Source organism: Rosa chinensis, chromosome 1 (genome assembly GCF_002994745.2).
Source record: "Rosa chinensis cultivar Old Blush chromosome 1, RchiOBHm-V2, whole genome shotgun sequence".
NCBI classification, from domain to species: Eukaryota; Viridiplantae; Streptophyta; class Magnoliopsida; order Rosales; family Rosaceae; genus Rosa; species Rosa chinensis.
Genome location: NC_037088.1, coordinates 1018971 through 1045999, shown reverse-complemented (window position 1 = coordinate 1045999; position 27029 = coordinate 1018971). Strand labels below are relative to the sequence as shown.

The 27029-nt window shown below is 39.0% G+C and overlaps 3 protein-coding genes and 1 long non-coding RNA gene across 7 annotated transcripts; 1 reads left to right on the top strand and 3 right to left on the bottom strand.

The window, feature by feature from the left end:
• The first annotated feature begins 2188 nt into the window (after positions 1–2188).
• Positions 2189–5074, top strand: LOC112191281 ((-)-germacrene D synthase). 2 transcript variants are annotated; one of them, XM_024330612.2, is made up of 7 exons: positions 2189–2359; positions 2463–2742; positions 2867–3254; positions 3365–3583; positions 3733–3871; positions 4137–4391; positions 4591–5074. In XM_024330612.2, the coding sequence occupies exons 1-7, from the start codon at positions 2249–2251 to the stop codon at positions 4885–4887; spliced, it is 1689 nt and encodes a 562-aa protein (XP_024186380.2). In that variant the 5' UTR covers positions 2189–2248; the 3' UTR covers positions 4888–5074. The 2 variants fall into 2 exon arrangements, with proteins under 2 accessions (XP_024186380.2, XP_040368851.1); XM_040512917.1 differs by having other exon boundaries at positions 2864–3254.
• A 3898-nt stretch (positions 5075–8972) lies between these two features.
• Positions 8973–10967, bottom strand: LOC121050979. 3 transcript variants are annotated; one of them, XR_005804609.1, is made up of 5 exons: positions 10828–10967; positions 10174–10573; positions 9911–10047; positions 9604–9699; positions 8973–9388 (listed from the first exon to the last, which is right to left on the bottom strand). It is a non-coding gene; the product is annotated as an uncharacterized LOC121050979 (long non-coding RNA). The 3 variants fall into 3 exon arrangements; XR_005804608.1 differs by having other exon boundaries at positions 9911–10573; XR_005804607.1 differs by having other exon boundaries at positions 9604–10573.
• Positions 10968–15250: 4283 nt separating this feature from the next.
• LOC121051100 lies at positions 15251–18144 on the bottom strand. Its single transcript, XM_040513078.1, has 5 exons — positions 17952–18144; positions 17364–17491; positions 16850–17220; positions 16136–16638; positions 15251–15711 (listed from the first exon to the last, which is right to left on the bottom strand). The coding sequence occupies exons 4-5, from the start codon at positions 16589–16591 to the stop codon at positions 15607–15609; spliced, it is 561 nt and encodes a 186-aa protein (XP_040369012.1). The 5' UTR covers positions 16592–16638; positions 16850–17220; positions 17364–17491; positions 17952–18144; the 3' UTR covers positions 15251–15606.
• Positions 18145–20527: 2383 nt separating this feature from the next.
• Positions 20528–25775, bottom strand: LOC121051785. The gene is made up of 4 exons (XM_040515098.1): positions 25701–25775; positions 25476–25568; positions 21019–21121; positions 20528–20874 (listed from the first exon to the last, which is right to left on the bottom strand). Exons 1-4 carry the CDS (start codon positions 25773–25775, stop codon positions 20528–20530), a joined length of 618 nt encoding a protein of 205 aa, XP_040371032.1.
• Positions 25776–27029: the final 1254 nt, after the last annotated feature.

Below are 27029 nucleotides of genomic sequence, written 5' to 3'. Positions count from 1 at the left end.
AGGTGCAGGAATCTATTGGAGCAGAAAAATACATATTTCCCCCCTGACATGGAGAAAAAATGATTAATGATGAAAAGTCATATAATTGAAAGAAAGAAGAAATAAAATGTAAAAAATTTCCAAAATGATAATTCTCTATAATTTTAAAGTTTGTTCTAAATTTGAGGATTATTGTTTTTAGAAAAAAGGTATAGCAGCACCAGACAAAAGTTGGAAAAATAGAAAACCTAACTTTTGTTAGTTTCATACAAATAAGAACACAAAGCCTCGAAAAAGCCCTCATGTTTTTTTGCGCAATTACGAATTACAACAATTTTTTGTACCTAATCATTTCAATGGAGCTGCTTTAGCCAAACGTGGCTAGAAAATCTTAATGGTGTCACAACTCGAATTTTGAATAAAGAAATTCCAATTCGAAACGCAATAAACCAACAATTCGCTCAAAAGTACTTAGAATTTTTTTTTCATTTAATTTAAGCAACATAAAAAATCAAGCCCACAAGTGTCAGTACCGATTCGTTCTCTAGAGTCACATATTACATTACAAAGTGTTTACACAAACTCGAAAGCATTAAAGTAAAGTGTAAACGCTCACTAGAAGCATACTACAAACAATGATAAAATAACAAATTAGATTCTGAACCTAACCTAACACTGCTGTAACAACAATCCGTGGTCTCAACCCTAGTTGCTCTGACCTGCAGGAATAACCCTTACACCATAGAATAGTACACAGGGTTGCAACAATAAACCTGGTAAAATTTTTAAGCTTGTTTGAGTAAATTGAACTAAAATGACTCAAACAACACATGCTTAATTATAATTTTCTCAACTTAAGAATAAATTAAAGCAGCCAACAATTAAATTCCAACAAAAGCACCCTTTCAACTCAATGAACAATCACACATTTTAAATGTGAAACTCATGTCTCTCTTGGACAATAAAAGAAAGAATACACTCAAAACTCTCTTTTAAAAACATATACTCATGAGTCGCAATAACACACAATTACCCCATGATGGTACAATGGTAGACATACTATCGCTCTAACTGATCGTAACCACTCACCCGGCCAAAGGCATGGTTCTCGATTTACTTGACTTGAGGTTATCATAGTAACCTCCGATCCGCAGGCCTCTCAATCCTCAAAACAAAACATAAAGAGGTCCCACATAACCCAAAAATGTTACACAACGCTCAAAGTAACTCTTTCAAAACATCATAAATCAACCTTATCAATATATATTGTTTTCCAAAAAAGAGTAAAGCCTCACAACAATATCATGAATAATCATAAATGTTGTACTCACCACAATTCCACACCATCAAGATTTATATTTCACGAATATAATTATATATATATATATAGTCATCCAGGAATGCCACTAATACCAACTATAATTCACAAATTCCAAAACCCTTGAAAAATCTTTTTTATAACAAACCTCATTTTTAACTTGCCTAAGAACCATAGACGATCAAATTCATATAATTCAAAACTTCTATTTATTTCTGAAAACGATTTCACAATTCAGCAAATAATCAAAAGCAAATAAAGTGAACTCCATTCATAAATGAACTTCATGAGATTTACTCACCTCTAAATCTTGTTGTGTTTTCTCTTACATACGAGATAACATACCAAATGCACTTCTTCAAGTTCTTAAGTAAATAAAATCTCAACTTAGTACACGACTAAAAACGAAAGCGGTTATAGTTCGAATCGAGCACTTGAATCAAAAATCGAAGATTTCATCCATTGAGACAAACTTCTTCTGAGGTTTGCCATGGTCTCAGAAACACTTCTAGGAACAATTTCTCAAAATTATACGACGGTCCAACAGTTGGATCCTCACAGATCACAAACCGAGTAAACCAAAACGACATTAAACCTAACATGCTTCAAATGATTACAACATGACCCCGTAATATATCAACATGCTCGTATCGATGGGTAGGACACAACAAAGAAAACAAAAGCACAAAAAGTGGTCGTATGCGCTGCCGCCTCAACCTTCAAACCTGCACACCTAAACAAGTGATTTCCTCCCGTCCAATCTCTAGCTCCACTAGGCAATGCCAATCTCTAGCTCCACTAGGTGATGCCATTTGGCTTTATTAGAAAGCCTTTTCACTATAAATATTAGGGTACCGTTGTTATTCAACTCACACCAGCTAGCTTGCTATTCCTAAATTGATTTATATCAAAGCTTCAGCATTATATCGCTCAAGTATATGGTTCCCTATAATGGATCAAGCTCGAACCCCAAATGCTAGTAACACTTATGCTATTGATCGACGTTCAGCTAATTTTTCTCCCAGCGTTTGGGGCGATTATTTTCTGTCATATGCATCAATGGTACTTGTGCTAGTTATTTTTGAAGTAATTTACAGCACCATGCATATATAAAATTATAAATGTCATATTTATTTTACCCGCTTCAAAATTTTCATCTATGTAGGAAACTGTGGATATTGAATCCAACCAAAATATCCAAGAACTGAAGGAAGAAGTGAAGAGGATGCTAATGAGTTCTCTGTCTTTACAAAGATTACACTTGATTGATTACATTCAGCGCTTGGGGTTGTCCTACCATTTTGAGAATGAGATTCACCAACTTTTACAGCAAGTTTACAATTGGTACTGTTCCTCTGATGATGATGATGATGATGACGACGACCTTCACACAGTTGCTCTACGATTTAGGCTGCTTAGGCAACAAGGTTTTAAGGTTTCATGCAGTAAGTAGTCATTCTCTCTGTCAGTTGTATTGCTCTCATGACCGATCATTTTTTGAAAAATTTGTATGTATTTGACATTGGATTATTTCCTCTTATTTCTTCTCCTGGTTGGTGGATTAAGAAGACATGTTCAACAAGTTCATCGATGTTGATGGAACATTTAAGAGCTCATGCATAGCTGACATAGTAGGATTGCTAAGTTTGTACGAAGCAACACATCTAAGGACACATGGAGATGATATATTAGATCAAGCACTGTCCTTCACCACCACTCATCTTGAGTTTGCAGTTGCAGCACACGGCCGTTTAAGCCCCCCGCTTTTGAAACAAGTATCTCATGCCTTACATCAGCCACTCTGGAAGGGAAACCCAAGGATTGAAGCGAGGCACTACCTCTCTATCTATCGGGAACTAGACACTACACATTTCAGCGGAAGTCTTTTGGCTTTTGCGAAGTTGGATTTCAATCAATTGCAACGAATCCATCAAAAGGAACTAAGTGACATCACAAGGTCAATCAGCTCCCATTACTCGATCTCTATATTCTAAAAATTGGTGCTAATCTATTTATAAGAATCTATGCTCATACTACTAAATTGTTAGCTATTATTTGTTAGTTCAGGTGGTGGAAAGAGTTCGACTTTGTAAACAAACTACCTTTTGCAAGGGACAGAATAGTAGAGTGTTACTTTTGGTCTTTGGGAGTCTACTTTGAGCCTAAGTATCATTTTGGGAGGACAACAGTATGCAAAGTTTTTGGCTTAGTAACCTTGATTGATGACACTTACGATACATATGGCACACCTGTAGAACTAGAGCTCTTTAGTGAAGCTGTTGAGAGGTACAAACGAATACTCGTAGCCGCCCAGTTTCTTTTATTAAAAGTTGCCTTTCAATTACATATTATCCTCTTTTATTTAAAAATTTATTGTGACATGCTAGGTTGACATCTACATTAATTGTTTTTTTTTTTTTTTTATGATCAATCAGGTGGGATATCTCTGCCATGGATTCATTGCCTGACTATATGAAAGTTTGCTATGAGGCATTGTTGAATGTCTACACTGAAATTGAAGATGAGCTTGCAAAGGAGGGAAACTCATATCGCATCAACTATGCAATAGAAGCAGTAAGCCTTATAAATTCTCAGCTAGAGCTGACTGATATATTTAGTGTTTATGGTTTAAGGCCAGAAAGCCATGTGGGTAATATATAATACAAAATATACATAACGTATGATGAATACACACACGCATGTTACTTAATGTTCTACTGCAACACATCCTTTTTTGTTTTCATCTACACGTTTTGGTCTCTGACTATATTAGAGAATGATTATATATATATATATATATATATATATATATATATATATTTTGGTCTCTGATAATCAGGTGCAAATTTTAGTTAGATCTTACTTCGAGGAAGCCAAATGGTTCCACCAAAAATACACACCGAAAACCTTTGATGAATATATGTCGGTGGCACTTGTATCAGCCGGCATGTTGACGATGGAAGCAACATTTATTGTTCCAATAGCCGATGATACTGTTACAAGAGATTCCTTGGACTGGTTGTTCAGTGATCCTAAATTTGTAAAGGCTTCGTCGATAATTGGGAGACTTTTAAATGACATCCGAAGCCACAAGGTAAAAATACATGCATAACACTAATTAATAGTAATTTAGTGGTCCTAATCGTTGATTACGCCTAAAAGAAAGGGGGATCTGCAACAGGTCTCTTTTGCAGATGTCTTCTCCGGTCCATATGGGGCCAATATCTCAATACCTTGACTAGCTTTGTTATAGAAGTTTGTAATTTATTTTTAAGTGTAATATACGCGTGCAGCTTGAGCAAAAGAGAGGACATGTTGTCTCAGCGGTGGAATGCTATATGAAAGACCACTGTGCTACAGAAGAAGAAGCGGTGATTGAACTAACTAAACAAGTGAATGATGCATGGAAGGATGTAAACGAAGGATTGCTTCACCCTATCGCTACTGTCCCTAGGCCACTACTATTGCTAATTCTCAATTTTCTACGCGTAACTGATGTTATATACAAGTATGAAGATGGTTATACTCATGGCGGAGTTGTGCTTAAGGATTATATAACTTCTCTTCTTGTCGAACCTGTTCCAATATAGGTTATAAATCAATATTGGACTTGTTCTTGTCTATATTAAGATAAATAAGGACCCGTCTAAGGCTGAGCCCCTTTGTGGTAGAAATTAAAATAAGTACCGAGCCAGTGCTTATGGTGTAATGAGCTGGATTTTCATGTTAATTTCTTGTATTTGGCGTGAAATTAATAAAATTCTCAGTTGGTACAAATTATAGTTTCGATGCCTTGTTCTTATGATTAATTGTGAGATAGAAATTGTTTCTGACATTTATTCGCTTGGAATGCTTTGATTTAAGGGTTGACTTTTTATATGTCAGGATTCTGTAAAAACTTCCTTCATGGAAATCGTAGAGCGCGTCGATACGAGTTCGTGGACATGCGGAATACGAAAATTAGAGCTCATATGAAGAAGTTATGGTCATCTGAAAAAAAAAAAGAAAAAAAAAAAAAAAAAAAAAACAAATCATTTTTGTATATAGTCCAAAATTTCAGAAAAATTGCAAAAAAGCCCAAGTTTCCAAAATTGGAAACCCGAGCTCTCTCTCTCTGCCCCAACCGGAAATCGGCCTTTTTCTTCCTCCGGTGATATCTTTGCCGTTCGGCCACCGTTGGATGCGCCACGGTCCCAATCACTTCGTCTCTTCCTCCACCTTTGATCTAGGGTAGGATTGCAACCATCTCGGCCTCTAGGCGGCGTAGCAAGGAGAACCCTATCCAAGCTGCAGTTTCCGATCAACGGTCATTTCTCCTTCCTCTGGCCACCTCAGGCCCCGTCACCGGTCATTCCTTGAAGCCCAGAAGACGCTGATCATCCTCTCCAATTGGCTTGAACCAATTCGAAGTGTGGAGGAAGAATCGAAGCAGATCGGAAAATTGGGATATATATTTTCGATTTCTCGAGCTTTCGAGGTAATTTCAGGCCAAATGGCTTTGATTCAGACTTTGTGCTAGTTGTGAAAGTTGTTGTACATGTTGAGATGAAGACTTTGGTATAGGTCATTCCACCCAATTTGGGGGATACCAGCGGCGCATGGAGCCCAGGCTCAGCAACTGCTTGCGGCTCATGGCGGGGCTTCCGATTGGATTTTTGGGTTATGTTTTCATGGTTGTCACCTGCTTGTCAATACAAGCTTGTCGATATATCATGACATCATATTGTGATAAATTGAAGCATGCTAGATTTACGTAATTTCAGTTTTCTCAGTTTCTGATCCGTGAAGATCCGATCGTTGGATCGTCTTATAGTTTTGCGAAATTGATCTTAGAGGTGTTCAGAAGACCTTGGGAGGTCTTGAAGGAAGTTTTGTCTCGATTGACAAAATCTTCGGTTTTGGGTTTAGATGCTAGGTTCGAACCGTAACCACTTTCGCTTTAAATCGTGTGCTAAGTTGAGACCTTATTTTACTTAGGTGATTGATAAAGTGTGTTATGTACTTTATCTCAATTGTAAGAGAAGATGCGGCTGGATTTAGAGGTGAGTAAATCTCACGTGGTTCGTTTATGAACCGAGTTATATTATTGTTTCATTTAATCGCTAAGTTGTGAAATTCTTTTCTGGAAATAAAGATGTGTTTTAAATTATATGAACTTGATCGATTACGGTTCATAGGTAAGTAAAATGAGATTTTAATTATAAAAATAATTTTTCTTGAGTTTCGCGATTGTGGACTATAGTTGGTATTAGTGACATTTCTAAGTGGATGACTGTGTGTGTGTGTCACGCCCCGGATTTTAAACACACATAAAATTCGATATATATATATATATATATATATCTTTATTAATTAAGTCAATTTTCAGGAAGAATGGTTAAATTTTTTAAGTACCTGTAATACCCACGATTTATTAAAACTCCAAAAGTATATAAATACTGTCCAAAGGATATGATGGTAATCTTGACAATAAAAGGCAAACAAAAATTACGGGAAGAGGATTTTGCTGCGACAAAGAAGAGAAGAAAAACAAAAAAATTCCCGAGAAATGAGAGAGAGAGAGAGAGAGAGAGAGAGAGAGAGAGAGAGAGAGAGAACAAGGCGCAATCGCACACGATCTCCAAACCAGAGAAGAACTGCCAGGCCATGATCTCAACACAGACGGATGCTCAAGATGACGTGGGAGAAAATCGATGTACAAATGGATGCATCAGGACTCATCCTTCTTGCAATTTACAGTTGATACGAAAATAGAAAACAGAGAAAGAAAGCATATCAAAGCAGAATCAAACCCATAAGGAAGAGAAAGAGAAAGAAACAAATCGGAGAAAATTATTATCAACTCGGCTGACAGTTTGCAGATTCACTTGAAGTCAGACTTGATATTGTTATTGGGTAATTTTCGCACAAGGAAGAAAGGCCTCTTTATCTCATTCTACATCTTCAAAATCTCAAGCCTCTAATTCTTCATCCGCACCGCCTAAGCATGTGCATTTTGGCCCCACTACTCCTTTATCATTACCTAGGGATCTTCATCAAGGGGGGAGGAATAAGGCGGAAGCTACTTCATCTACTTCTATTGATACACATGGTTCATCCTCGGGTTTGAGTTCTAATGGTTCACCGCCTATTTCGTCATCTAGTGAGCATCGGGAACAACATCAAGGGGGAAGTAATAAGGAGGAAGACTATTCTCATGTACCTTTGGATTCTAGGGATAGGAGTGGACCGATCCATTCTACACTAGGCGAGGCCTTGAGGGCTAGTAACCCTAGTGGGACGGTTACCACCCTTAGGGGTTCAAGGGGGAGTCTCACTTTTTCTCCACCTCTTGATTTGAACTCATCGGAGCCTAGACTTCCCTATCCACAAGTTAAGAGGGATCAAGATCAAAAGAAGCGGAAGGAGACACAAAAGCAAGAGTTCATTGAGCTATTCAAGTCTGTTAACATCAATATCCCATTACTTGATGCCATCAAGCAAGTACCGGCCTATGCAAAATGCTTGAAAAACATGCGCACTAGTAAGAGAAAGTTTGTGGAGAATGAAGATATATATTTAAGTGAGCAAGTATCAGTCGTACTTCAAAGGAGGTTGCCTCCTAAGCTTACTGACCCTGGATCTTTTACTATTCCATGCACCATTGGGTCACGAAACTTTGATCGAGCATTATTGGACTTGGGGGCTAGCATCAACCTTATGCCATATGATTTGTACAAGACTTTGTCATTAGAACCAATTAAGCCTCTAAAGATTAAGCTTAAGATGGCGGATAGGAGTATCAAGTACCCTCGTGGAGTGGTGGAGGATGTTCTTGTCAAGGTAGATGAGCTTTATGTACCGATTGATTTTGTAATACTTGATATGGACTCCCCTTCTTGTGATGATGATGATGAGTTACCCATCATTTTTGGTAGAGCTTTTGTGGCGACCGCCGGGGTGAAGATTGATGTTCAAAAGGGTCTACTCACCATGACAGTCTTTGACACTACTATTGGATTTCGTATTTTTGATGCTATGAGGAGTCCGTTATACCATCTTGATGAGTGCTTTCGGATTGATGTTATGGATGATATTATTGGGAAGAACTTTATTGAGCATTCATCGACTGATTACATGGAGACTTGTATTGCTCAAGGTGGAACTAAATTTGAGAGTGAGGAGCACATTGCGGCTATTGCACACTTAGAGGCATTGACACCATATTTGCCTAGATGTGTTCCACCAGTTTTACCTTTGCCACCTTCTACTACACCACCTATTCCTTCATATGAGACTCCACCATAATTGGAGTTGAAGACTTTACCTTCGACTTTGAGATATGCATTTCTAAGGGAGGAGAGCACATTACCGGTTATTATCTCGTCGAAGTTGAGTAAAGTTGAGGAAGATAAGCTTCTGAGGGTGTTATGTGAGCATAAGAGAGCTATTGGTTGGACCATTGCCGATATCAAAGGCATTAGTCCATCCAAGTGTCAGCATCACATTTATTTAGAGGAGGGGTGTAAGCCCACACGAGAGGCTCAGAGGAGGTTGAATCCTCCTATGATGGAGGTAGTGAAGAAGGAGATTATTAAGCTTCTAGATTTTGGAGTATAAACCCACCAAAAGGCCAAGCAAAAACCCATGCCGGCTGACCGGGTGTTAAACATAGCACGATGCAATGGGACTGATATTGTTGGAAACAACACTGGAATTATGAAGAAGAAAATTTTCAAGTTAACAATCTGAGCTACAACATCAAGCAGAACGGGTTATATTTCTCGTGGCATATATGATGTTTAGCAGCCTGTCTGAATGTGATTGATATTTAGTCTGTGTTGCAACTTCATGGAAAGCGAGACCAACATCCCCGGTTGTTGTAATGTCACTTTGAACAAATGTTTTATTACGTCCAACATGTTGGTTATGTGAAGAATCATCCGTGTCCGTTTCCTCCTCACTGTCTGATGCAAACCCTGTGTGGAGGGCATTCAATGAAGAATCTTGCTTCCTATCGCATTCCTCATTAATAATCTCAGTTGGCACCTTCCCTTCTTGTTGAGGAACGCTGACATTATTGAAATTTTAGCCTAATTCGTGCCTCAGCTCCTGGAATAACTAAGATTTGTTAGGACAACAAAATAATTTGTCCTATTTGCACCCCCACCCCACCCCTCCTCTGAAATTATAATTTAATTAGTAATCCCTTTTTAAACACACAATTGGAAACATTTTGGGATGTCAATAAAAATATTATAAATCACACAATGTCATGGTCTCATAATAACCCCGTTTTGACAGGCCCGACAGGAAGTTAAAAATACCTCAAATTCTGTAGTAATTGTTCGTCCCGTTTCATTTGCACGATAGATACCACCTTGCAGTCGGGGAGTAGTTGACTTCTGAGTTTCCAATTGTTCCTGCAGTTTGTAGCGAACTGTTATTAATGGCAGCATTCGCACGTATATTTGTGACGTAGTTGATTTTATTAAAATGACCGGTACAAAATTAACTGACTCAATATACTTGAGCGAAGGCATGATATCTCATTGTCCTTGTTGGAAACAATCTTTTCCTATGGCATTGACATTGGAGTATGTAAGTCACAATGAATTTAATGAAATATGTTACCACTTGCTGCCACCATTGAATCCCAATTCACATGAGAACGGACGACATTTAGTAGTTGGTCCCTCGCTTGTAGAGAGCGGTTTTGCGCAATTTATGTCATTCCAGCAATCTGCCTTATTAGTGAAATGGCCGTTGTGCTGGACACCGGGATTACACAAATTAACAGATTGAGTTAGTAGCATGTTCAAAAGCGAAATATTCCATAATCATTGCAGATAAAGTAGCACAAGGTAAAAAATGCCAATTGAAATGGAAACTTTTACGTTTTCAACAGCCTTATTCCTATGAACGTATGGTGTGAAGACGGTACGAGGGATGGGTATGCACTCAAACTTGCAGTCAACTGCAAGTGATACCATCCATATATTCTAATGAGGCATTATGAATTGGTCCTCCCCCCCCATTTGAGACACCGTCTCCATTGTTGTCGTATTCATGTCTTATCGAACCACATTGTTGGGTGCTTGTTTCAGGTTTAATAGATGCCTAGATTGGGGGCCATCCCCTTTTCCGACCCGTTCCTTTCACTGACCCATCGGACCTGTCGAGGTTAGATGTGCACTTCCGTATTACACTTCTCCTTCCCTCCATTCTATTGGACGGCCTTCAGTGACAATTAAACAGATTGTACCGCTACTCCATAATCCGACGTCAAGTATTACTCTGCATAATTCTAATGTTAGCACTCATTACAGCAGATATGTTTAGTAGAGGCCTAATTATATAGAAATTATCAATTCACAAATCGACATAGTGGGCAACATTTGCAGGATGAGGATTGCTGAGGCACAATCTGGGCCTCAATTACTAATGCTCTCCTCTCTTCTAATATATCGGAATAGTTGGAATTACAGCATCCCATTCATATCATTTAACCGTAACCCATTTCGAGATTGTAAATCAGCATCTATACTAACCTGTAAGCGGATGCATAAATCGTCGTGGATTGTAGAGCGTAATGAAATTTGATTCGATCCGCCTGCCTTGGATGTCCTTGTACCACAGCGCCGATTCGTTGACAGGGTTCATCACTTCATTGTGAGAAAAAAGTCCAAAACATTCCGATTAGGGTTTTAACAAAATTGTTGCCGCAATGACAAATTTGACCTGGGAACCATTTGGGCCAAAAAAGGTGGGTAAATGGCAGCGGTTGGCTGTGTGTTTGAAACAGATCCTGGGCCTATAGTAGGCCGCTACGCCAGGCCTATACAAGCCCTTATATATGTGTGTGTGTGTGTGTGTGTATTTATATATATATATATATATATATATATGTGTGTGTGTTTGTGTGTGGAAGCATATATATAGAATTTTTGCTTATAACATATTATAATTACGGTTGACCAATTTGATCCGATGCAAAAATATGGTCAAATTGGCTATAGTTTTTAACACAGTCATAATTTATTGTAATAATCTCATCCAACGGTCGGTGTTTACATTTTTTTTTTGAATTGTAAAAGGTTGCCAATTGCAGTGTATGATATATAAATATATGTTGATAAAAGTCGGATACAGTTGACCTAGTTCATAGAATTCGAAACGATAACAAATTGGCTGCATTTTTTGCAAGCACCATAATACATTACAATCGACCCATTGGTTTCTTCAAATTCATTTTCCACTTCATGGTTGCTTTAGAATGGATCTGAAGAATTTAAATGCAATGTAAAAGTCATACAACTTACCAATAAACGTATTATAGGGCAACAAATTTGTCATTAAAATTGAAATTTTTATTTTCTGTTCACGCACTTCCATGAATGAAAAATTTACAAATGTGATGTAAACAATTTTCAGGTTTCACGGTTGTCACGCCATTGGTCAACCAAGAAAACTTACAAGTGACTACGATTGACCAATTTGATCGGGTTCCAAACTATGGTGAAATTGACTACATTTTTAACTAGACGCAAAATTTACAGGCAGTAATCACATCCAACGGTTGGTTTCATCGGTATGTTTAAATTGATAGAGGTTACTCTTTGGACTGTATTGTGATGCCCCGGAAATTCGTATTTATTTTCTGAGGAATTCCCGGAATCTAATTTATGGTTGTTGGACGGTTTCGTGACTCGTGGACGGAGCGGAAGTGTTTCGGATGAATTTTTATTCAGAAAATGTGGTTTTAGGGGGGGTTGAAAAGGTTGACTTTTTATTCGTTGGGATTCTCTGAAAAACTTCCTTCACGAAAGTTGTAGAGCGCGTTAATACGAGTTCGTGGACATGTGGAACGCGAGAATCGGAGTTCGTATGAGAAAGTTATGGCCATTGGAAGGAATTTCCATTTTGGTATAAATAAAAGTTTCCCAAGTTGGAAACTTACTATTTTCATTTCTTCCATTTTTGGAAGTTGCTTTCTCTCTCTCTTCTCTCTCGGCTGCTACCTTCAGAGTCGAAGTTTTTCGACTGACCCGACCCGAACCCGGCGATCCCACCCGGTCGGAACTTGCATCTCCGGCGACCTCTTCCGGTGAAACGAGCCCAGATCAGTTCGCCTCCTTGCTCCGGTTGTCTCTGTGGTGGTCTCTAGCAGCGATTCTCCTTCACGGTGGCGCTGCAAGACGGCACAGGTTGAGGAAATCGGACCCGACCGGAAAACGTAGCTCCGGCGACGGCACGGCTTCAAGTTTCCTTCCTTGGCTTCATGGGGGTCGTCTGAGTCGATCCATGGTGTTTGTTTTGATCGGTTTACGTGGAAATTGGTTCAACTCGGGTTGGATTACTGTTCACGGCTTGTGAGGTAGTTTTCGACCCTTTATGCTTGTTTTCTGACTTCGAGCTAGTTAGGAAAGTTCACAAGCATGCTTAGATGAAGAACTTTGATGTTGGGAGTTTTGTGAAATATTGAGTTTTGGCCGGCGGCGGTGCGCCTCCGTCTGTGGCGGCGTTCCGGCGGTGTTCCGGCCACTTAAGGAACTGTTTTTGGTATTATATATGTTCTACTTGTTGATACGAGCATTTCGATATATAATATGCAAATCTTGGAGTTCGTATGGAATTGTTATGATTTTTGCAGTTTCATACCGATCGATTTATTCTATCCGTGAGGATTTGAGCGTCCGATCGACTTGTGGTTTGGTCACATTGATCGTGGACGTATTCCAGAGACTTTGGGAGGTCTCGGATGTGGCTTCGCCTCGATTAGCGCCACTTTGGGGGATTTTAGTTCAAAACAGGGGTTTCGGACTTAAATTGGTTGTGAATCGTTACTGATTTGAGATCATTGGTGATTAGGTGCTTCTAAAAGGTGAATTGGACGAGTTGTTGGTGATAGTGTTAGTTCGGTTCTGTATATAAGACGCAGCGGGATTCTAAGGTGAGTAATCTCACGAAGTTCATTCACGAACGGGAAATACCCTTATTGTTTTGAGAGTTACTTATTAACTGCAAACTATAGATGGTATTAGTGGCATTTATGAGTAGATGGCTATGTGTGTATATATATATTATGGGATGTATATATGTACATACGTATTCATGTATTAGTAGATATATGTTTACATGAAATATATATGTTTTGGGTGGTTTGTGGATTTATGAAAACAATATGCATGAAATGATGCTTTTTATTGTTTTGGGGTGTGGCTTTTGGAAAACAAATGATTTGTGGAAATGATTGATTTCGATTTGTTTTGAAAAGCGTTGAGATTTGGGAAAAGTGTTGAGATTTGGGTATGAAAACAATAGGCATGAATTGATGCTTTTTATTGTTTTGTGTTATGGCTTTTTTCGGAAAACAATGATTATGGAAATGTTGATTTCAATTGTTTTCAAAAGCGTTGCGATTTGTGTAACATTTTGGGTCCAATGCGACTTCTTTAATGTTTTGCTCCAAGGGACATTGCGGCCCGAGGATCGAAGGTCTATGACCTTGGGCAGAATCTCAGGTGACCACGTCTTTGGCCGGACGAGTGGTTACGTTTTCAGTTAGAGCTCTAATCTGTCTGCCATATAGGTAATTCATGCGGTAAGGGGAATTGGTTATTTACAACTCATGAAATTACATATTTTTAGGGAACAAGGTGTGAGTTGCTTCCTTATTAATGGTTTTTAAGGGGACAAGGTGTGAGTTGTTTTCCTTATTAACGTTTTGATAGAAATCAAGGTGTGAGTTGCTTTCTATGGTACGCTTATGGTACAACTGATAGAATTCAAGGTGTGAGTTGTTTTCTATGTTTTACTGATAGAAATCAAGGAGTGAGTTGCTTTCTATGTTTTATTGATAGAATTCAAGTGTGGGTTGTTTTCTATGTTTCGTTTTAAAACGAAACAAGGTGTGAGTTGCTTTCTTTTATTTCGATTTGAAAGGAAATTAAAGTGTGAGTTATTCTCCTTTATTTCATGTTTTAAGGAATTAAAGTGTGAGTTGTTTTCCTTATTTTTGGCGTGAGTTGTGTGTGGTTTGAGTTACTCATACGGGCTTGCAAAAGCTTACCGGGTTTGTTGTGTGGCAACCCGGTACACTATTCAAACGGTGTAGGGATTAATCCTGCAGGTTAGGATAATCGGGACGGAAGCTGAGGTAGCGCCTTCGCATCTTTACGGTAGGAAGCCATTTTTGTAACTTTACCGTTGATAAGGACTTCCGTTGTATAGTTAACTCTGAGGAGCATTTACGTTTTATTTTGTTGTTGACAAATTGATTCGTAAGCTTATGTAATATATAACTCTATGGAGCGAGTGTATATTAACTTTGAAGGTTCAGGGCATCAATATCTGTGTAAGTTAAAGGGAAAAAGATTCCAGGTATTTTGTATTGATGACTGGACGTTCACGCATATATAATTATGGGGTTATATATATCGATTTTCATGTGTGTAAAATCAGGGGCGTGACATGTATGATATATAAATATAGATTTATAAAAACTGTGTGTCTTCACATATTTATTTATAAATTAATCCAGCATGGCCCGGCACAAAAAATCCTGCAAGTCTCTATTTTTACGGACGGCCTTAGATGCTTCAATTTACAATAAAGGTCAGCCCAGGCTGTTATTATACTTACAATGTCGTAAGACCCGACCAAAACTCCATATAAATGGGTATGGCCCGGGCCATTTACGAGCCATAATATGTCAGATGTTTGTGTTGATACAGTTGGAAGCGCAGGTGGAAGACGATTTGTAATCTTATTGCCTTCCTTACAGTTCTCCTAATCAGGAGCCCCTATTGCTGTGGGCATATAATGGACCGGATCATACTTGTATTAACATATTCAATTATAGGCCCAGTGAACCTTTGCGCTTACACATTGCATTGGCAATTTATCAGTTTTACAATTTTTAGTTCATTTCAATTCATTCGAGGTACTGACATGCATCCAACTGCCTAAATATAACTGCTCATAACAGAGTAAATATAAATGCAAAAGTAGGATTCCTATTCAAAATATTGCGACACAAGTTAACTACATGGGGGAAGGGAGAAGTAGGATAAGAAAATTGTCTGAAATGTTGTTTAAAATACTGCGACATAGACCACATAACACATTGTCCCAGGGCTGCAACCAACATGGATGTTAATATTAATATTACCTACAAAATCAAATTGTCCAACTTCTTACCTTGTTGTCTTCCATATGAGGAAGACCCGCTGTCCACGATATGCCACCACGCATCGGTCATCGTTGACCAGACCATACCCCTTCATGAAATCCGGGAATCCCGCTATAAACCTCATTGTCTTATTAGATCAGATGAAATGAACCCGCCATGATCTGCCATCAGGTACCCTAATGTCACACCAAAATGGTTTTTTCTCTTTAAAGTGAGCGGTCACAAACTTCGTCGGCAGTTGCTACATAAATAAAATAAAGGATAAAACTTTGTTAGTTGTACGTATATCACATATGATAAGAATAGCAACATCAACCTCACAGTTATATATATCATTGTCACTGCCATAAAATGAACAATGCTTTCAGAAACTGCAGTTTAAACTGTGAAGTCTTACATGGTTCCTTACATTTATGACTCATATTTAATCTCGCTTTGATCAATACCGTAAACCATACCTCTATCCAGAAGTTGCCTATATGTATATTTTGCATTAACCGAATGCATGATTTGTATGTTGACCATGTTAAACATGTCCGCTATACATGTGTTGGGAGAAGTGGGGTGAACCTACTTCCCCTCTGACTATGTACATACAATGAATAACTTATTTTCACATACCCTAATAACTTGATATATCATCACTAAAGGTTTGAATAACGTACCCCATAATTATATTTTCTGATTCTCATTTCACAAGAAGGCAGCTCCCCATCTTCATCCGAACTTTCTTCGTTAGGTGAGTACACGTCAACAGAACTAGGATCCTCCCCAGCTGACTCTTGACCCTCATCCACTGAACTAACATCCTCCATGTCGATTGACATAGTTCCGTCACTATTGACATCCTCCATGTCAGTTGACATAGTTCCATCACTACTGACATCCTCATATGCAGATTGAATCGACAGTAGATTATCCACAAACAACTCATCCAACTGATTTGCAAGCACCGTCATGTTTGCAAGGGATGCTAGCCCCCCATAGTTGCTGAATATCCTTGCACGGAAGTTACAAGGAGATTCCAAAGTCAGAATACACCATTTCGAGTAATCCCCAAAATTGTCTTTCACAAACTGATTCCATCCTCCACATATAACCTTCCTGCCTCCACGCACCATCAGCGTTGCAGGCCACGACGTCCCTGTCACACCCTCAATATGCAGGCCTACATTTCCAATATCATCGTGAGGGACAAGTATAGAGGTCCACTCCGGTAATTCATGTATCAGTATGAAATCAACGTGAACATACATGTACCATACACAATATTAGGGGAATATGTATACATATGAAAAACTATTACAGTAAAATGTACCTATTCAACTATACAACATGTCATAATGGTATCCCGTACATAATAAGTGTTCTCCACTTACCACATCAGCGTTATTTGTTCGATTTGGCGTAACCAGTACGATGAAGCATGGATAAAAACCAGGGATTCCAGGTGGTGATCCCTTCGCCCATTTCCCCTCTGGAGCCTTAAACTGAAGATCACCTCGATGGTCAAATCTTGTCACTGAAAATTCCATACCACCCTTGTACCTAAACATCACCATCAACCACTCCTCATCCATATTATCAGCAACAAATACCTCCCACCCTTTTCTAAACTGAACTACATTTCCCTCCCTATGAACTGCAACTCCCCACTTGCACGCATCTCTCCAATCCATATAACTTGATATTTCCCCTCGTTGCATAATCCCCCCCCCATGAAACGCTTAACAAATGGTTGAGGGACATCCTGCATCCAGTTTGACAGTTATGTTGATTATTAATAGCTGAATCAGCAACATATGTTAACAGCACGGATCACTGAACACCATATTTTACAAACTTCACTAAAATTTGAATTTGAATTTACCATCTGAAGGCGTCCTTACTCACCATCGTCACGGTATTCCGTGCAGCTGGACTAACTATATGGACGAAAACTGGGTCGTCTCGAAGCATAAGTGGATTGTTGTTGTGTGTCACGCTATGCTGTCCACTTTCTGTCCGTCCCATCTCTTTCACTACAGCACACATTTAACACCATATGTTTGATAGGATACTTATGACATTAAACCAATATATGCAACACAACCTTCTATCCCATCAGACTATTTCTTTCACAATCCACCTGGTTTTGGTTCAAATGACCTTACAAAATATATAATTTTTCACTCCTTACTTTTGAATACATGATCAATTCCCTGCTAAGGCCTTTTTCATCCCTGGTGTCATTCAAATGCCGTTAATTTGCGAACAATTTATGGTTTTACTTATGTAAAGTAGCAATTTTGTTACCGCCTTATTATCTGTGGTTATATCAAACAATTTTTGACAGTCCCAGTAATATATTTAATCAAGTTTTTGGATCGGTCTTTATCATATACTGACGACAACTTATCATACACACTTAAATTTTTAATCTTATTTCACACTCGAAGCACTGAAAACGACTATATCCTATTCAAAGAATTAGAACCTTACCTTTCAACAATGGGAGAGGGAAGCTTGATCTCGTTCTTCTCCTATTTCTGAATAAGAACAGTGGCGCCACCGTCGTCCCCTACCCAGTGAAGTCCTCTTACCCCCTTCCTATTACTAAGTGTTCCGCTGTTATAGAAGAAATGTGTAATTTCCCCCCACCACCCTCCTAAGTTCTCAAGAGTTTTGACCTAAAACCGTCCCTTTCACTGTCTTTGCGGCTCGGGGAATTAATTTGTTCAACGGAGGTACGCTTTATATAAGTTTCCAACAGACGACGTCTATTTCTGTTTCCAACGACAGGTCGTCTATTAGAGCAGCTATGTCCTCCTTATTGTCATAAGCAAAGTAATGGGCCAAGCCCATTTGAATCATCTGTAACCGAAGACAAATGGGAGTTTAATTGAGTCCAGCCTGAAATGAATTGCATGGCTGCTGCCTGACAATCATCTGAAATATTTGGAGAACAATTTTCTCCATACTTTCCAATTGAATAATATTATATTGCATAGGGATGGCAATGCAGCGGGTTGGGGATGGGGATCACAATACCGTCCCCATCCCCGGGATCATTATGTACCCCCCCCCAATCCCCAATTAAAATATATTGGGGATTCGACGTCCCCATCCCCACTTGGGATTAAGCCTTCAAACTCGCCCGACATCCCCAATAAGAATTTAATAAATAAAATAATTTTATCTCACATTGCCTTTTTTAAAATAAAAATCTACAACAAATAAATTTAAAACATGATTAAATTTATAAATCATAATTCAGTGAGTGCAAAGTCAAAACACCATTAAAGTAAAAGTGTAGTCATTAAAGTAAAGTAGTAAGTGTATATATTATTGTGGCGGGTTTGAGAATGGGCATCACAATACCATCCCCGCCTCATCCCCAATCTTATATAGCGGGGATTGGGGATCCCCATTCCCCATTTGTCCCCGAACTCTCCCCCATTACGGACGAGTATCCAATGGAGCTATGTCTCGCAAGGGATTTTTGCCATCCCTAATATTGCATTCTATATTATTTTCTTTATCTATTTTTCTTTTTCAATTTCATTAAATACTCATTTAAATCTTCAACAGCACTACACCCAGTGCATCCATTGTCAACAAACCTTGCAGACCACGGTCCTGCATTTGTTTTGTATATCACTCAGCCTACTCAAGTAGTACAACATAAGTAGCTCATATTTATTGGGCACCTGACGATATCAGTTTGAAACCCAGTATAAACGTTCAATCACACTAATAACCAATTTCTACAAACGTGTCCTTATTACTGTTTAGAAATTTCGTTGTCTATCCCATCACTATCACAAAACGATACATGCACAGTAGCCATGCATAATGGATGACGTTGATGCTATATTCACGACCGTTAACCTGTGCATCATGTCCAATACTATGTTCAATATTACCACACAAATCTCCCCACTCCCTCAAAACATAAACACACACTGAATCAACACTTGCATTGCATAGCTAACTAAATATCTTACTTACTATAAGTACATACACTTTACTACCCACTTGCGCTTGCTAATATCACCATGCCACCTTATTAAATACCTGAATCATTATCCCCCTAACTTTGTAATTACAAAGACCCTGCTCTGACTCACAGGAACACCAGTCTGCTTCGTCCCATTGCATGGACCCGGATGGTAGATCTGACTTCTAGTTGGAGATCATCCTTCATTTTCTTATATCCTGCACTTAAGTAGTAGGTTGAGTTAGTTGGCACCGCCCTAATGAGCCAGACCCGACCGTCCGATTTTTGGACCTTGATAATCGGTTTTTCTCTTCGCCCAAACAGCGACCTAGCAAAGTCACTCGGCAGTGCCTACAATAACATCGCGACATTAATGTAAATATAATATGAACCCATAAGTAGAGGTCACACATGCACACGTACATGACTGGAAATTCTAAATATCCAAAAAATACACTACTTAATTACACAGTTTCGAAGCTGAATTCTACATTGGGCGGAACGGAATCCATTCCACCTATCAGGGCCCTTTCCTCTTATACCTATTGGTGACCAGGTTCTGGCATATTCCCATCTGTGATTAGTTCTGCAAAATCATCCCCATTGGCTCCTTCTTCTTCCACTGCCGGTTCCACCTCAGCAGGCACATTAGCTAGAAGAACGCCAGGCAGCGGTCTTGCCGGGGTCGGCTGGTTCCCCCACATTGTCAGAGTGCCATGTTCTGTGTTGAACACAAGTACAGAGAAACACAACCAACCGATATAGGTGAAAACACAGCATCGCGTCCCGTCTAAACCATTGTTTGACCGAAATCGTTCCCACCCGGTTCCAAACGTCAGCTTCCTACTGGCAGTCATCTGAACCCCCCACCATTTTCCAGGCACTGACCTCCAACGTAAGTTGCATAGGCCCGGCGCGCCGTCCGCTTTCAGTGTATCATGAAGCGAGCCTCTTAGTACGACCGGCTATGGACCATGACATTTGTAATGAGACTCACATTTGAAATATGACTACACCGGACCATTACAACAGATGCTTCAGTTTAAAAGTATCAACTCACCACGGTGACGTTCTGATCCTATGCGTCCCACATGAAGGAGTCCAATAGCCCCGTCAATGTTCCTGCTCGGTCCACTTCATATCCGTTGGGCGGTTTCTGGTTCTGCAACATTAACTGCCCAATGACATTAAATCGCTTAATGGTGAACTCCATGTTGCCGTTGTATTCGAACAACAATACCAACTGTCTCTCCCCATCTCTGATACGATCCAGAAATATTTCCCATCGATCTTTCAGCCACTTTACGGGTCCTTCTTCTTCCACCTGTACCAGGTACTCAATGTCCGGTAAGCCGGCCAATCTTATTGAAGCGATTCCCAGTTGTCGCCCACCATGTGCCTCTCTGTGAATAGAGGGGGAATTTTCTGCACAAGGAAGGACCCAGTTGAAGCAGATGAATAATCAATTTAACATATCTAAACATGATGAGTTTGACTCGGCTTGTCGGTTAACATTTTGTTGGTGTAGGCTGGGGTGGGGTGCATTACACACACAACGCATACACTCACCGCCTTTTTGATGTTCTTCTTCAGAAAAGCAACAGTTATTATGAAGTAAGGGAGGTTGACATCGCCGATTTCTCCCATTTCGTATCGATGAACTTATCCGAACCTGAAAACCAACTATTGAAGGACATTAAAAACCGTCAGTACAACTTCTTGCTGGATCGGATCCAACGCTGAACTTACCTTCCGCTTATTTGATGAGTGCTTGATTGTGGAATTGGTATACCGAGTGCCAGCGTTAATGTTGAAAATGGTTAGGGTAAGCTGGGTAGGTGGATTCTAACTTTTGCTTCTCTGGTAAAGGGGGACTGCAAAAAATCTTAAACCTTTCGAAAGGAAACCTCATTTTCATTTGCAATTACGAATATTTCCTTATTAATAATTACTGCGTGACATGGTCTACTATGAGGGATTTAAATGGAATTTCCAGTAGCCGACTTTTGAAAGCAGCAGTCCACCTTTGGATATGAACTGTTCCAATACCTCTTCATTCATTAATAAATACAAACGATGAATATATTCATGTTCACTTAAGCACACACATACTATTATTTTATTACACATACATATAGACCATATAGAGACGTTATGTTGAATCTATTGGACCGGTAGTTTGGCCAAATATTAATTTAATACAATTATTAATCTCTTGTAGTAATGTGGAATACATTTCCTACTTCAGTAGCAACAAACAATCCCCTCATTGAGACATTCATTTACTTCCCCTTCATATCTATTTTCTTTTTCTTCATTTACAACATCTAGGTGACTATGACAAATATCCCTTCGTAATGATTCTGAAATCTTAGTGACAGATCTTATATCCTTTATTCGACTCATTAAGGCTAATGTCTTTGTCAGTTTGCTTCATCCCGAATAATGGGTTATCGTGTCAGAATGGAGCCACTATGCATCAGAATGGATTGAAATCGGGTCACTTCAATTGTTTAACCAAAACATGTAAATGGACATGTAACGATTTGTAAACTTCTCCAACCCCACTTTACTAGATTTTATAGTAGCTATGTCATACATTTTTAAAATTCATTTCGGATGTCGATGGTCTAAGTGGCCACGGATCCATATTGATTAGTTTTCCTCCAGTTCATTCTCCTTAAGTAAATACATAATACAGTTTCGATACGTTAGTCCAATTAATTATATGGATCCATTTCATAATTGAAAGCATAAATCAATTTACGTGAATTATTTCTGTCAACTCTTTTCCATGCAAAAACCATGCTGTTTATTAACATGGTCGATCAGGTCCTCTCAAATCATATAGGCCTCATTTCCACCTTCAAAGTTTCGTCATGACATTCTACACCCAAATGACGTTGACCGCTGGATATTTTACGTTTCAACAAACTTCGTGCAAGAGGTCATTCTGGAAATATTCCAAGGGGATCATTACACAATCCCTCCATGTCTTTATTATAATCCACATATTAAGTCTCTTAAATTATGTCATTGTTTCCTACATCCGTCCCCTACATTCACAGGATTCCCTTGCCTGAAGAGAATTGAGTTTAACAGTGTTTCCATATCCCAACAATCGTTCGACGATATGCTTGGTCACTGTCCATTGCTCTAAGTGTTAATTATCCACGACTGTGATGGTTTCACCCATTTCCAAATTGACGCACCAAACCTACATTATCTTCACCTTGCAGGTCATGTTGATGATGTTACTATAAACAATCCCGCAAGCCTCACTAATATTACAATTTCTCTGTCTGATGGAGCTTTCGTGGTTCCGGATTGTAGTAATTTTGTCAAGTTTTTCAGTCCCCTTGCTCGTCTTGAAAGGTTGACCATTGAAGATTACTTTTTAAAGGTAAACCATTGCTTCATTTCAACTTAAGTTTACATTAATTACACAGCATGACCTTTGTTTAATCCACAATACTTGGTACTGCTATAGTATTTATCTATTGGATGCCTACCTACCATGCTGTCAAATCCATGTTTTCATTTAACTCATCTTTCCATATCCATCAACTTCACTGCTATGGAGGAGGTTTCAACCACTTTCTGTCTTCTTATAAGTTGTCCTGGTCTGCAAGAACTACAAATTCGCTCTAGCCATAATGAACTTCAAGGTGAACATATAGCCGGAGATGTCGATGATCTTAGTCAGCCCTGGAGTTTCCTGTTTCACCAACATCAACATCGGTTAGTGAATCACCATCTGCGTCGCCTTAGGATCACTCACATATCTGGAGTTAATTCTGAACTGCATTTCATCAGGTTTCTGCTTTTAGTGTCGCCTGTGCTTCAATTAGTCACAATTAGATCCGGGTGGTCGTGTTGTTGTCCAATATTTAACAAGTTGATTAGTTTCGAGCGTGCTTCGCTTGTAGCTAAGATGATCAACTTAGATATATATTGCTGCCATGAAGCAGATTGGAATCCGATCCGTCATCTTCTTTAATTCTACTGTGCTACATATACGTACCTTAATCTTTATTTCCTATATCTAAGTTGATTCAAAACTACACTGTAAATTTGATAGACATTAGTGATGTTACAATTTTTCTACAACCTTGTATTTCCCGACGTATCATGTACCATATGTCGGTTACATTTATATGTACTTGTTGGTGTACATTTGTAAGTAGTTTTGTGTATGTAATTTATATGTCGTTTTTATAATTTGCGTTAGTGCATGACTGCATACCTATAAATATATATCGTCATAAGCTGCGATTGTGTAGGTTTGTGGTCTATTGAAGCATGTTATCAATTACACTGGGAATTGCCTCGCATTCGGTGGGTCGGTTACTGACTCATCATATGTTGCTGTAGAAATTAAATTAATTACAGTTCAGTTATCCATCTATGGATTCTGCCATTGAACTTGATACTGCCCAAGGTCTGATGTGGTCTGTTTCTAACTCTCTGAAATAACTCCTCATGCATGGCTTTTTCCCATCATTCATTTATCCACTACTTGTGATGGGTAGCAACCATGCCTACTTACCAACTATTTACACTGGTTCTAAATTATATAGCTTTATGGGTCGTACCTACGATTGATCTAATATATCATCACTAAAATCCCTTTGCACACCGATTCTTTGACAGGAGTCATCCCCAAAGACGGTATCTTCAACCCATCCGAACTATGAACAACTGTTGCGACATGCCGGTAGTGGTCCAACTTGACTACCTAATAGTAGCTACGGTTTATGGGACGTAATTTGCCTTCTTACATATTTATTGTTATGCAAATTTTGTTCAACCATGCATTACTCGCAGTTGTTCAACGAGGATTTTCATTTCGACATACCCGAGTGGTTACATATATTATATGTACTTTCACTTATATATATAATGACGCCTCAAATGTTGCAGCCCACATAATATTTTATACACATACCGCCTCGTTTCAAATAAATTCCACTCTATGTTTTGACAATACTCAATACGATGATTGTTAATTAGTACACATATTATTGTTGTTTCAGCTTGTAAATAACTTGGTTCATCAATTCAGTTCCTTCATGCCTGTTATACCGGAGGACCAACAGTTAACTGTTCATAATTGTTCCACTTACCCTTCCTCTTTTAGTTATACCTTGTAATTGTTGCTTCTGCTATGTTCCAGACGAGTAACGAAAAAACCACTTCACTACTACAACATGCAGAACTCCATTAATAACAAAACAATATGATAGTGCCCTGTCAGTAACAGTCCCGGTCAAATACAACTAATTAACTAGCTAGCTGGCAGAATAATTTACCATGCTTAAACACCTAACGCCTTATCAAGGGCAATTTTAATACACCCATTTCACCCTTACGGTGAGTAGTCGGATAAATAGAGAGATGGATGCACTCCAAGTTCGTCGCATGAATCGTCTGGCAATAGTTCCTGTAACGCCTCGTTATCCATCTCTTCCATGCCAACATCAACCCAAAATTCGTCTGGCTCTTGCTCCGTAGACCAATGAGAGCGTGATGCCGATCCAACTTCACGTACGGTTTTGAGGGGACTTCTCAGTTGACGTTCGTAAATCCGCACCGCTCAGAGTTGCACAGTTTGGATCGACCTGAAATTCGATTAATTTGTTGGGCAATTACAATCCATGCATGCAAGCTAACATGGTATACTCATATTACATGTTGTACAGAAGAAAGAGGTTCCTCACGTTTGTCGCCATGCATAGCCAGTACTTCTCGCCTTCGCTTCATTTATGTTGTGATATGAAGCTCTTCATTTCACCCCGCATTTGTAACAGCTCGGATTGCCGACTGGAACTGTCAGAGGCCGGACCTGTTAAAACTCAGTTTCTTAAATAATAGTGCCTGAACCTTATTTCTACAACTTTTGACGACTTCACCTGTGATGTACGTTCCAATGCTTAGCGACTTACATTTTATAATGAACTGAAATGGGCTCATTATATAATTTACATTTTATCATGAACTGAAAGTGGGTTCATACTATAACTTACGTTGTCGGCCATCACATTTGGATGCTCGTGTGTTGTGAGTAGATAAGGTTTTTCATCCACCCACATCATCCCTCTGCAACAAATACCTTCACTCTGTATGAACCAATATGACATCATAGTTCAAATTATTTTACATCCAAAACTAATGCCCCATTACAACATTATATGAGGATAATAAAGCCACTAATTTACATTCTATTATAATTATTGGACTGCATGTGTTACCTTCCCAATTACGCTATCGGACCGCCAATAAGGCCGGTTCACATAGAACCGTCTTTCAGTAGCCCGTATGTGCATCTTGCGCTTGCAATATATACAAACGAGACGTTGCACTACACCAAAAACGTTAACACACAACACTTTTTGCACAACGAAAAAAAAAAAGTGTTGTGTGATGAAGAAAAGTGAATCACACAACACGTTTAGTAAACTTACGTTGTATAAGGTGGTTAAAATTCTGAAGTTTTTGTTTAGAAGGTTATTGCACAACGGATACAAGAATAATCTGTTGTGTGAATGAAAAAAAAAACAGAGGCAGATTTCCCTCTTAGCCTAACTCAAATTTGGCTCCAAATTGGTATTCCAAAGGATAACAGAATAGTTATATCTGTTGTATGAGTGTAGCTTGCAAAACATCATACAACAGTTTTTTACTTTGTGTTGTCCAAGTAATGAAGATATATACTGGGAAAATTTCAATGCATCCAAAATGTCATTCATTCCCCCAAAATGAACAAACTTTGATCGAAATGTAGGTTACATATATGTACTCCTACAACGTAATTTCTTATTTGTGTTGTCTGAATGAGAGATACCTATCCCTAGCGCCAAAACTAGTACTATGATTGCACATAGGCGGGAACTATCCCTCCTTGCTCCCTCAGCTCAAATTTAAACTGTGTATAATCAGACAACATAGTTTCATATATGTGTTGTCTGATTCATGAATACAAAATTTAAAAAAAAAAAAAGACCAAACCCCCGCGCCTCGATAGCTATTATCTCCCACTTGCACAAAATAACAAAGGACCTTTTCTTCGAGCCTCTCTCCTCAAAACATCATCTCCTCTCGCATTTTACTGTCCCTTTTCCTAGATTGCTCCTCTCCCTATTGTCTCCGCAATCCCTTCCTCCATCTACATCATGATCTTCACCTACACACATCACCGCTGAGATTAGGGTTCTATTATCTCGATTCAGCCATCACTCAATTCCATTTGTGAAGAAATAGGGTTTTGCGTATTAGGAATTGGGAAGAAGGAGGAGGTTCTTCAATCCGCTGAAGATTAGGGTTCTTCGATCTCTAGGTTTACAACGTAAATTTGGGGATTTGGGGGTTTCACAGCTACTCGATTTGGGGTTTTTACAGCTTTTCGTCCTCTTTTCGATTTGGGATTTCTGGGCTTGTGTTGGTCTTCGAATAAGAAAGGTAATGGAGCCTGGGCTTTCGTCTGGGCGGCAAGGCGACTAGGCGAGTTTTTTTTTTTTTCCTTTTCGCGACATCTAAAACGGCCTAAACCATTCGATCCCCAAAACTCCTATTCGCTCTCC